This window comes from Corapipo altera, unplaced genomic scaffold, assembly GCF_003945725.1.
Source record: "Corapipo altera isolate COAL_440 unplaced genomic scaffold, ASM394572v1 0, whole genome shotgun sequence".
Classification (NCBI taxonomy): domain Eukaryota; kingdom Metazoa; phylum Chordata; class Aves; order Passeriformes; family Pipridae; genus Corapipo; species Corapipo altera.
Genome location: NW_020884872.1, coordinates 871814 through 884230, shown reverse-complemented (window position 1 = coordinate 884230; position 12417 = coordinate 871814). Strand labels below are relative to the sequence as shown.

Genomic DNA, 12417 nt, shown 5'->3' with positions numbered 1-12417 from the left:
AGCAGCAGGGACAGAGAGCCCGATCCCTGCCCCACAGAGCCCCTCAGAGGGCAACCAGGTCCTGCTGGACATGGCCGAGCTCATCGCCACTGAGATCCTGAAGAAGGCTGAGCTTGAGATCCAGGGATCTGGCCAGCAGCTGGAGGAACAGGGAGACCTGGAACAAACCAGGGCTACAGGAATGTTAACAACGGGTACCACAGACAGGCCAGAGAGCCTGGACTCTCTCCCACACAGCCCCTGCTGCCTCTCCTCCCCTGTGTTCACCTACGTGGAAGCCAAGGCCCTCAGTGGGCAGCAGGTGGAGGGAGAAGGGGGGTCAGTCCTGGCAGTTCAGGAAACTGAGGAGGAGACGTTTGCTGAGGATGAGAACAACTGGAAATTCTACGACGAGCTGGAGCTTTGCAAGCAACAGGATGAGAAAGAAGTTGATAGCTACCAGTGGGAAGATGGCATTGGCCAAGAGCTTTCCCAGGAGGAAGATTGCATTGACCAAGACTTGTCTGAAAGGGAAGTTAAGAGACACTCAGAGCAGTCCCAGCGTGGAGATGACAGTGACAGGGAGCTCTCACTGGAGGACTGCGAATGCATGACCGCCCACAACACCGAGGAGGACGAGTGGGAAGAGTTGGGTGTCCTGGAGCTGTCCCAAGGAGAAGGCACGGAACACAGGCTGGGAATCCTTGCGGAAGAGGGGCTCACGGTGCCCGTCCCTCGCGAGGTGTGGACTGAGTGCCGGGCACGTGCTCCATGGTCAGTGGGGCCAGTCTGTGCATCCCCTCCCCAGCCAGAGGCCCAGGCCCCCCAAGGGGCTGCAGCTCCTCCCACCTTGGACAGGGAGGTGGCAGAGGCAGGGACACAGACCCAGGGCCCCTCTCATTTCTGGCAGGTGCTCAGGGCTCTGCTCAGGCTGTTCCGCGCCTGCAGGCCGGGACAGCCCCAGGATTAGGCCCCGCTCCCGGAGGGGGCAGCGGGCCCAGAGCCCGCGCCACGCCCCGAGAGCACCACACGGGGCAGCTTTGCATGGACATGTTCCTGCAGGATGACCAATCCCTGGCTGCTTGGGATCACTCCAAGTGGATCTCACCGAGACCAAACAGTTCCCGACGTGGCAGCGCCAAACCAACGCCGATGGGGGACGGCTCGTGCCAAGGTGGCTCAGTGGGGAACCACAGGGAATCCTCAAGGCTGGCAGAGACCTTCAGGATCATCCAGTGCCACCGTCCCCCAGCACCACCAGAATCACCCCGAAACCATGTCCCCAAGGGCCACATCCAGGTGCTTCTCCAACACTTCCAGAGACACCACTGACCACCTTCCGACTCCACCACCGACCAGCGACACTCATTCCAATTCCTGACTGATCCTGCTGGGAATGAGCCAACCCAGGACATATTGCTCCCAGAACCTCCCTGCTGGACTGCCACATCCACAACTATTCCACAGCAAATGAAAGTTGGCTTAAATAAATAATCATTATAACAAGTTATTAAAAACCAATAAATTAAAAATAAAATATAATTAAAAAACCTAAATGATTGAATGTCAGAGTAATTATTAATATATACTCCAGCATATTATATGTATATAATGATACCACCTATTATAATTAGTTATAATAATTAAATATTGCCTTATATTCCTTAAAATTTTACCACAGTTGCAATGCATTTGTCCAGGAAGTGACAAAGAAAATAAAGACAGAACACTGCTCAAGTTACTTAAGAATTTGTATATTTTCTACTTAAATTTGTAAGGCATAAGAAAAGAGTGTACAGATTTCATTTTTTATCTACTCTAGATATTTATGCATTTGAAAACTCCGGTACCAGTCAGTGATCTGTGAGGGATCTGCTCAGCTCCCAACTCCAGCAGGAGAGTTCCCAGTTGAGGGGGGCGTCCTCTCTAAAGGCAAACTAAACCTGCACGTTGAACCTGACTGACAGATGATTGGGATCCAAACACATCTGCCCCAGGACTGCCCAGCAAAGCCTCCACAGACACACTCTGACCCTGACTGTTGCCTTTAAGTCAAGCTTTGCTGGGAAGCAAGCGCAGGTTTGACGTGGGCAAGCGGCAATGATTAGCCCTTCAGAGTCTTTTTGTGGCTGCAGGAGCTGTGAAGGCCCTTTTTAGCTGTTCTCATGTGCTTTTTGTCCACAAAAACCCACTGGAAGGAAACCTTTCGGTGACCCGATGACTAAAGTGTTGCACCCTCTACTCCTGTGCCCCTGCCGAGGGCCTGCTCAGCTGGAAGCAGCTGTGGATGTCGCTTTTTGGAGTCCCTAAATCTTCTAGAATCAGAGTGGGTTGGGTTGGGAGGGACCTTAAAGCTCATCTGGTTCCCTCTGACTATCTCCTGCTCTCTCTCTCTTTTCTCTCTGTGTCTCTGCCTCACATTTGTTGTTAAATAAAACCCGTATTGCTAAATGAAGTCCGTGTGTTGTCGCAGCCCCTGGGCAGCCCCTGCCAGGGCCTGACCACCCTTTCCAGCAACAAATTCCTCCTCCTGTCCAACCTGAGCCTCCCCTTGCACAGCTGGAGGCCGTTCCCTCTCCTCCTGTCCCTTGTTCCCTGGGAGCAGAGCCTGACCCCCCCTGGCTCCCCTCTCCTGTCAGGGAATACAGAAGGATTGTTCCTTTCTTAGACCCTCTGCCCCTCTTTGCTTTCCAAATCCAAATAAGAGCCATGGAAGGATGACAAATCCCACATCAGTATCTGGGGACGGATGTTCACCCACATCTTCTGCCTGCAGTGACAACCAAGTCTCTCCCTCCTCCTCCCTCATCAAATATCTAAGAGCAGATAGTCCCCAGGCCAGAATTCCTGTCTTTGGGAGCACCAGGGGGGAAGTTGGATGGGTTATGCAGCCCTGAGAGAGGAGAAGGCAGGAATTCTTCTTTATTTATTTTCCACGCCAAAGGAAAGGAACTGTGCCAGGTGAAAGGGGGTTGTTCCTGGTCGACCTGCCCTGCAGGTCTCTGGCACAGAGGACAAACTTTGGGGACACCAGGTGTGGTCCCACTGCAGGTTGGCCTCTCTCCTGGCTTAGTCAGGTGCTACTGGAGCAAAGAGAAACCTTTCCTTAACTGTGGGGTGTGGCAACAACTGTGGGACAGAGAGCAGGGGCAGCAACACCCCCAGGTGAAAGGTGGGGCACAAACAGGGCTGTTCCTGCCCCAAATTCAGCCTTTTAGCCTGTGGGTTTGCTATCACCGTGTGACCTACACTGCTTCCCAAAATTCAGCAGATCTTTAATATTGATGGATGCCTTTACCTTGGAAGGGACAAGAGACACTCGTGTGTGCAAGACACACCAACATACACACAGAGAACTGAAGAAGGAGCAAACAATGCAGTACAATCATTATAAAAGGATTGGCCAATAGCAGAACTTTCAAATCACCCCGCAGAACATCTGCTGGCTTTTGCTTTCCCGTCTCAGGAGCCAGGAACAGAGGCATCTTCTGGTTACTTCATTCTCTTGGCCACATCCAAGTAGGCATATTCAATCTCTTGATCAGCAGGGCAAGTGTTTGTGAATTCATCTCTTGCATATGCATTGTTCAAGTATCTGGAAATCCCTGTCATTTCAGGGGGGAAATCGAAATTTCGGTATTTTTTCGCCACGACCTTTTAATAAAAAGACAAAAGGAAACAAGAAAATGTCGTTACACACATGATCTGTAAAAAAAAAATCAAAACCAAAACATAAACCACAAGAAAAAACCCCAAACTCTTCATGCCCGTTCTTAATTTACAATGTGTGGGCCTGTTGTTGTTGATGACAAAGGGGAAAGGAAAAGGAAAGACATAAAAAACAGGGAAGATGTGGGATGAGGAAAGCTGGTGAACAAGCAAACTCCTTGCAAAGGGTTTATTTGGTGTATATATATATATATATATGTATTTTTTTAGAGTTGTGTAAAGCCATGTGGACCAGTAAAGCACACCTGGGAGAGACACAGGTTAAACCAGCAAACTTAAACCAGAATTAAGAGGATAATCTTACAGGAATAAACTGGCCTACACCTGGAGGAGAAATTTCAGTGGAAATCCTTGATTTCAAATGATTAGGGGAAACAATTCTTGGCCCATCCCTAATCCCAGCCTGTGGTGTGACAGTGTGACATTCCCACTCCGTCCTCCTCCAGACGTGCCCCTGAGCTGAGGTGACTGTCCTTGTGCTGACCCCGGGGTTTGCTGGGCCTGAGCTCTGTGTGGGCGTGGGAAAGGGCTGCTCCCTGCAATAGGATCAGCCAGGAGGTGTCTGGGCAAAGTTTTCACTTGTGGGGGTGTCGGGAAGCAGTTGGATCCACTCTTCCTGTGATGGAACAGGTGCCTGGAAAGAAGCTTCCCAAAGTGACCTTGTTTGTCTGAAAACCAGGGAAAGTCCTGTTTGGTCATTTCCCTTCTAGAGGCCAGAGTGGAATCACAGAATCCCAGAAGGTTTGGGTTGGAAGGGACCTTAAAGCCCATCCAGTGTCACCCCCTGCCATGGGCAGGGACACCTTCCACCAGCCCAGGTTGCTCCAAGCCCCGTCCAACCTGGCCTTGGACACTTCCAGGGATCCAGGGGCAGCCACAGCTTCTCTGGGCAACCTGGGCCAGGGCCTCCCCACCCACAGCCAGGAATTCCTTCCCAATATCCCATCTAACCCTGCCCTCTGGCAGTTTGAAGCCATTCCCCCTTGTCCTGTCACTCCCTGCCCTTGTGAAAAGTCCCTCTCCAGCTTTTTGGAGTAACCCAGGGATGGGCTGTGCCAACACCAGTCCCAGGTCACAGGGACTCTTTGGGGTGTGTGGGTGTTCCACAGTGCTACAAGAAGAGGTTGGGAGCCTTGGCTGGGAGGCAGTGGGTGGTGGCCACCCTGTCAGCCTGACTGGTCCATGTGGGGATGCTCAGCAAAGCCAGAGCTTGGGATCAAACGCGGGAGAGACGGGAATTGGAATGGACAATAAAACATAACCTTCCTTGGCCGTGGTCACGTGCACTTTGCATATGAAATGCAAACGAGAACATTTCTCTGCAGCCCTGAATCCCACACTCATTTCAACCTTGTGAGCAGCTCAGAGACTGCAGGCACAGCCCAGACAGGAAAACAGGGATTCCAGATCCAGAGTCATCAATGCGAGGATCTGCCTGCGAGGAAACGGCTTCGGTGTCCCCACACGGCTACTGGGTGGCCTTGGAATAGAGAAGGGATCCCTCTGCCTTCCAGAAAAGGACTGGAGCTGCTGTGCAGGGAGCTAAAAAGGCACATGCAAACCTTGATTATGTGGAGCTTTGGTAGGAGGTTGCAATCGGCTAAAGTGAGCTCATCTCCATCCAGGAATTTCCGGCTGGAAACGGTGATCTCCTCCGTGCTGTAAGCATCGATTTCGTCAGGCAGGGGGCTGTTTAAATAGTTGTCCAGCTTCCTCAGGGCTTTCAGCAGAGACTTTTCCAAATCTGGGTAAAGACAATCAAAAGATCAGTCGGGCCCGTACCAAGGTCTCGCTGACACGGAGCAGAAAGGCGCCTCCTGCATCCTGTCTCCTGGCACCCACCCAGCTCGTGGGCAGCTGGCCCTGCCAACGCCTGCAATTCCTTTATCCCGAGCTTAACACTTAATGCTGGGATAAGAGCTCTAAAGAGCTCAGGGGGGGAGATCTGAGAAAAACCAGCGTGGGGCTGAGTTACCAGGAATGGCTCCTCCAGCCCCGCCGTGGAGCGGGATTTGGCTCTGCCTTCGCACCGGCTCCTGCCTCGGGAGCCACGGGGCCAGTGCTGGCCCATGGGAAGGAAAAGAAGCCACCAGGATGCCACTTTGGGGTGTTCAAAACCAGCCCAGTGAACAGGCCTGAGAGCTGGAGCACAGAGAGAGAGAGAATCCCAGAATGGTTTGGGTTGGAAAGGACCGTAAAAGTTCGTCCCGTTCCAACCCCATGCCGTGGGCAGGGACGTCTTAAACTAGACCTGGTTGTTCTAAACCTGGCCTTGAACACTTCCAGGGATGGGGAGACCACAACCAACCTGTGCCAGGGCCTCACACCCCTCCCAGGGAAGAATTTCTCCCTAATATCCAATCTAACCCTGCCCTCCTTCAGCTTAAGGCCACGTGTGGTGGTCGTGAGGGTCCTGCTCTAGAGACCTGGGGCTGGAATCCTCATTTTAAATGGAAATGGAGTAAGAACCCCCCTGGTTCCAGGGGGTTGTGCTTTTGGCAAAGCTGTGGGGCAGCTCCAGCATTCCCTGGGAGCTGAAGGAATGAGGAGAGGCTGGAATTGGTGCTCCCATGGTTACAGCTCTATCTGCTTTAACCAACCTTGGGAATCCTCAGTTAAGACACAGATTCCCACAGCCTCTGGAAAACCACTGAGCTGGAAGTGGGACACCTCCAGCACAGTGTCCTGGAATTGCACAGCTCTGGTTCCCCTCTCCCAGGGCTCAGGACACGACTGCAGCACTTACTTTCATTTGCATCTTTTCTCGGGTTCTTTATGAACGCAGAGAACTTGGCAAACACGTCATTTCCCGCAGAGTTGGACTCGGGGTGCTTGGGGGCAAGTTTGGGATACCTGAGGGGTTAAAACAGACCAAGTTGGATAATTAGCCTTTGCTTTCAGCTCCACTAATTCACACATTTATTTACACTTCGGGATGACCGAACAGTGCTCAAAGGGAACCACCCTAAACTAAAAATCCCTTGTTTTAAGCCCTGGGGGAAAAGGTGTGAGGGCAGGGACACAGAGCTGCTAGTGGAGGGGCAGCAGGGTTTGGGAAGAGCTGCTGGGGTGGGGAAGGACAGATCAAAACCTCAAAGACTCTCCTGTGCAGCAAGATGGGCCCACCTGGACACTTGAAATGTGTCTGGAGTGTGGGAGATGTTCTCTGCCCTTTGCTTCAGAGAATCCCAGAACCATCAAGGCTGGGAGAGACCTCCAGGATCATCCAGTCCCACCTCAGCACCACCACAATCACCCCTAATCCGTGTCCCCAAGGGCCACATCCAGACACCTCTGGAACACTCCCAGCCACAGGGACTCCACCACCTCCCTGGGACACTTATTCCAAGGCCTGACCACTCCTGCAGGGAAAAATTGTTTCTAATCTCTCATCTGAACCTGCCCTGGTGCAATTTAAGGCCGTTTCCTCTTGTCCTGTCCCTTGGGACACCCCAGGGACACCCCTGGCTTCAGTTCTGTTCCACACCAGCCAAAGTTGCCCCTCTCCCTGTCACCCAAACCAGCCCCTTCGAGCCTCACACACACACAGGTGCAGCTCCCTGAGGGCCTGACCCCCCAAAACTGAGGGGGTTTGATCACAGACCCCCGTGGAGGGCCCTGAGGGGACGGGGGACACGGTACCGGGGTGGCACCAGCTTCTCTTCCAAGAATTCCTCGATCTTGTTGACGTCGGTTTTCACTTCGCCGTCGAAGGTCATGAAGGGGGGGTTGGTGCCCGGGGCCAGGTTCTGCAGGTCTGCAGGTTTTCTGGGGTGTGAAGAGAAGGGGTTAATCCCACCAGGAACCACAGCTGCAATTTCTACACTGAAGTGCCACGAACCAACATTTAAAATCAAAGAATCACAAGATGGTTTGGGCTGAAAGATCATCCAGTTCCACCCCCTGCCATGGGCAGGGAGCCTCCAACCTGGCCTTGGACACTTCCAGGGATCCAGGGGCAGCCACAGCTTCTCTGGCCAACCTGGGCCAGGGCCTCACCACCCTACCAGCCAGGAATTCCTTCCCAATATCCCATCAGACCCTGCCCTCCTTCAGCTCAAGGCCATTCCCCCTTGTCTCTGCCCATATAAAAAGTCCCTCTTTTTATAACCCCCTTTAAGGACTGGAAAGACCTCTAAGGTCTCCCCAGAGCCTTCCCTTCCACAAGCTGAACACCCCCAGCTCTCCCAGCCCGGTAGAAAGAGTGGCCCTTTAAAAATCCCTGGTTTTTTGGAAGAGTTGCTGTGGAAAGTTCAAATCCCAAAAAGTTCGATCCGAGAGCCACGACCTCACCTTTTCAAATCCACGGTGGTGACGTTGAATATGACCCCTTTCAGCCACAGGATCATGAAGAGGCGCTGAGAGAAGGGGCAGTTTCCAATACTTTCCCCATCGCTGCCAGCCTGCAGTTGGAAAAATAAGGAGTTCTGTATGTGATGATAAAAAATTTTGAGGGCAGGGAAGCAGAAAACCCGGATCTGTGAGTGTGCAGCACGTTACTTGTCTCTACTAGTAGGTAATTTCTTGCAAAATGTCTTTCTGTCCTTCTCCAGACATGCACAGAGAGATGATGAGGAACCCTGTCCTCTGGGAGATCTTGTTTTCCATTCAAATGCAGGATGGACGTGCCACAAGTTGGGAAACAAAAGGGAAATCACATCAGCCCTCCAGAGGGGGAGGAAAGAGCCCCCACCTCGTTTGTGTGAGTGAACATAACCCCCCCACGTCACAGCGAGGAATTAAATCAGTTTATGGTCACGGGAAACAAAGATTTGCCAGCCTAAATGGAGGTGGAATGTCTAAATCACTGAAAGAGAATAAATCAGTTCGTTAAGAATTTCAAAATAAAGGACTGTGGGAGCCCTGGAGAAGGAGGGAAGGAAGAGGAGAAACTCTGTGTGGCCACAGAGGTGTTGCCCTCGTGTCTTTTGTGTTGGATTTTGTTGAAGGGTTTGTTTAAAGGGTTTGTTAAAATGAGGCAAAGTCTTGCGGAGTTGCTGCTGCCTGAGTGAGGCTTCACTTGTTGGAAGAGATCAGGATCTAATTTTTAAGCCCTTCACACAATTCCCCTGATGCCCAGCTTTGAAATTTAGATTAAATATAAGGGGTAGAAGTATAAAAAACCCCAAGTGTATCATTTATTCAGTTAACAGGTTAATCCATTAAGGTTTGCAGCCCTCATAAGCCAAGAAGACACACGCATGAAACCAGCTCTGCCTGTCGTTTCAGCTCCCTCAGTGCTGTCAAAGGAATCTCAAATATCCCAAAAATCCCTCAATGAACAAACTTAGAGCTGTACAGGGCTCACCTTCACGAAGAGCTCGATGGCTGGAAACAAGTGCCTGTGCTGGAGCAGGAAAGAGCTGGAGGGATGCATGGAAGGGACTTCCTAAACCTTCTGGTTCTCCCTAGAAACCTGGAGGAATCTCCTCGGACAGCTCCCTGTGCCTTCTGCCTCTGGCACTGCCACAAACACTGGTTTTCTTGGGAGGGAGAACCAGAATTGGAACTGAAGCATTGCCAGGGGGTGAGAACTTTTAGAAATGCTGGGTTAGAAATAGAGAAGTCTTGTTTCTTGTTAGAATAGTCTTGTTTTGTAGGTGGCAAATGTCAGAGCTGGTCAAAAGCTGCCGTTGTGTTTTAACTCCTACTCAGAGCAGGGCCCTCCCTGCAGGGCTGGGCAGCTCCTGCAGCCCCAGGAGACACAGAACTGCTGGGTGTTTACACAGAATCCAGCAGGGGTTGGGTCGGAAGGGACTTTAAAGATCATCCAGTGCCATTCCCCTGCCATGGGCAGAGACACCTTCCACCAGCCCAGGTTGCTCCAAGCCCCGTCCAACCTGGCCTTGGACACTTCCAGGGATCCAGGGGCAACCACGGCTTCTCTGGGAATTCTATCCCAGGGCCTCCCCACTCTCGCAGCCAAGAATTCCCTCCCAGTATCCCATCTAACCCTGCCCTCAAATTACATCCCCAGTGATGTCAACGCTGTCAGGGGACATTTTGCTGATCCCAGCACAGGAGAGCTCCCACTGATCCCAGGATCACCAAGGCTGGAAGAGACCTTCAATATCCAGTCCCACCTTCACCCAGCAGCACCAGGATCACCCCCAATCCATGTCCCCAAGGGCCACATCCAGACACCTCTGGAACACTTCCAGACACAGGGACTCCACCACCTCCCTGGGACACTTATTCCAAGGCCTGACCACTCCTGCAGGGAAAAATTGTTTCTAATTCCTAATCTGAACCTGTCCTGGTGCAATTTAAGGCCGTTTCCTCTGTGCTTTAGGAAGCTGGAGGACATTTAGTCCCCAGGAGCTCTGGGTGAGGGAGGACAAGTCTTTGTCTATGCTTGTCACACCAGAGCTGGTGGTGGATTCCTCCAGGATTCCTCCAGGATTCCTCCAGGATTCCTTCAGTCCCACAGACCTGGAGGGAAATTACAGCCCCCCATACAACAGCCCAGTGATTAAACCTGCAGGAACGTCAGACCTGATTCCCACCTTGGCACAGCTGGACCTGGCAGCTCCAAGATGCTCCAGTTTCCCACATATCCTGTTGAAAGCCCAGAACGTGGATTTCATAAAATCATGGAATCGTAGAATCCCAGACCGGTTTGGGTTGGAAGGGACCCTAAAGATCACCCAGTTCCAACCCCCTGCCATGGGCAGGGACACTTTTTTTCCTGCCAGAGTGGTCAGGCCTTGGAATAAGTGTCCCAGGGAGGTGATGGGGTCCCTGTGTCTGGGAGTGTTCCAGAGGTGTCTGGATGTGTCCCTTGGGGACATGGATTAGGGGTGATCCTGGTAGTGCTGGGGTGGGACTGATGATCCTGAAGGTCTCTCCCAGCCTTGATGACTCTGGGATTCTGTGAAAGCAAGGGAGGCCTTGTTACAGAAGTGAGACCACGTGTTGACACCTGACCTTGCAGGGGCGTGACACAGTGAGAGGACCAGAAGAGACCTGCCTGTCCCATATTAATTCCCCCAGGAAGAAAGAGGAAGGAGGGGAATTGCAGCCCAGGAGCAAATCTTCCAAAGTTTTTCTCCCCAACACCACCCAGGGATGTGCAGCTCTGAGCTGGGCTTGGTGCATGTGCAGGATTTAATTAGGCTTCCCTCACTGCTGCGCTTCCAGGTGGTGCCGGGTGAAATCCCAGCTCCAGTGAAATCCCAGCTCCAGTGAAATCAGAGTCTCCTGCTGCTGATTAAGAGAATGATGGAATCACACAATGGTTTGGGTTGGGAGGGACCTCAAAGACCCTCCAGTTCCTCCCCCTGCCATGGGCAGGGACACCTTCCAACCTCCCAGGTTGTCCCTCTCTTACTCTCCAGACCCTTCCTTGCTCTCCAGTCCCCATTCCTTGTTTTCCAGCCCGAGGCAGAGCTGGGCTGGGATGGGCTCAGGGGAGGTGCCTCCTGCAGACCCTTCCCAAGGTGGGACAGAACCACACCAGGGTTTGGGCTGGAAAGGCCCTTAAGGATCATCTCATTCCACCCCCTGCAATGGGCAGGGACACCTTCCACCAGCCCAGGTTGCTCCAAGCCCTGTCCAACCTGACCTTGGACACTTCCAGGGATCCAGGGGCAGCCACAGCTTCTCTGGGAATTCTATCCCAGGGCCTCAGCACCCTCACAGCCAGGAATTTCTTCCCAATATCCCATCTAACCCTGCCCTCTGTCAGTTTGAAGCCATTCCTTGTGTCCTGTCCCTCCATCCCTTGTCCCCAGTCCCTCTCCAGCTCTCCTGGAGCCCCTTTAGGCCCTGGAAGGAGCTCCAAGGTCTCCCTGGATCCTTCTCTTCTCCAGGTGAACCCTCCCAGCTCTCCCAGCCTGGCTCCAGAGGAGAGGGGCTCCAGCCCTGGGAGAATCTTCCTGCCCAACTAATCTGGGCTCTCCCTGAGCTGGGACTGCTCTCCCTGAGCTGGGATTGCTCTCCCTGAGCTGGGACTGCTCTCCCTGAGCTGGGACTGCTCTGCCCCTGGAGCTGCTGGAAGGGTTTGGTTTGTAACAGGTTCTGTCCAAACATCTCCAGCTTTCTGAAGGTTCTTCTGCTGACCCCAAAAGTTCTGTGCCTTCAACACTGCGCTGAATGGACAAAGGAAAATTTGTTTTTCCTGGACTTTCTGTTCCCTTTTGAAGGTTGAGCACAGAAGGACCTGAGAGAACATTATTTGCTTTCGTATAATTATGTGACCTCTCTGAAGCTAAAACAGAAAGAAGAACAAGGAGAATAACTTCTTTTTTTTTCCAAAAAGTGAACTCCAAATCCATCTTCCTTCAAAACAAGGGATCTAAGCTACCTCCTTTCCCATATTTCTTTATATATAATTTTTATTATATTCATTATATAATAAATATTTTATATGTTATTCTTATATATAAGTTATTCTTATATATAAGTTATTCTTTTATATAAGTTATTCTATAATACATATACTTTATTAATATATATATAATTTATGTAAATATATATTACTTATATATATAAATATATATTATATATATAAATATATATTATATATAAATTATGTATACAATATATATGTTTATATAATTTTTATTACATCTATTATGTAATATATTATAACATTACTATAATATAATATGTTTATATTATTATAATTATAAATTATAATTTATATATAATATATAATGTATAATATAATATATTATAATTTATATTATATAATACATTAATAATATA

General features: G+C 50.8%; 1 protein-coding gene across 8 annotated transcripts in view; it reads right to left on the bottom strand.

The window, feature by feature from the left end:
• Window positions 1–1712: 1712 nt before the first annotated feature.
• CLIC6 (chloride intracellular channel 6) overlaps window positions 1713–12417 on the bottom strand; it is a 26696-nt gene continuing 15991 nt past the window's right edge. For all 8 annotated transcript variants that reach the window (XM_027641245.1, XM_027641211.1, XM_027641200.1 and 5 more), the window contains 5 exons: window positions 8002–8111; window positions 7351–7476; window positions 6455–6561; window positions 5271–5452; window positions 1713–3633 (listed from right to left, as the gene is read on the bottom strand). In XM_027641245.1, the coding sequence (XP_027497046.1) occupies window positions 3472–3633; window positions 5271–5452; window positions 6455–6561; window positions 7351–7476; window positions 8002–8111 (687 nt within the window). In that variant the 3' untranslated portion in view covers window positions 1713–3471. The remainder of the gene's footprint in view (window positions 3634–5270; window positions 5453–6454; window positions 6562–7350; window positions 7477–8001; window positions 8112–12417) is intronic.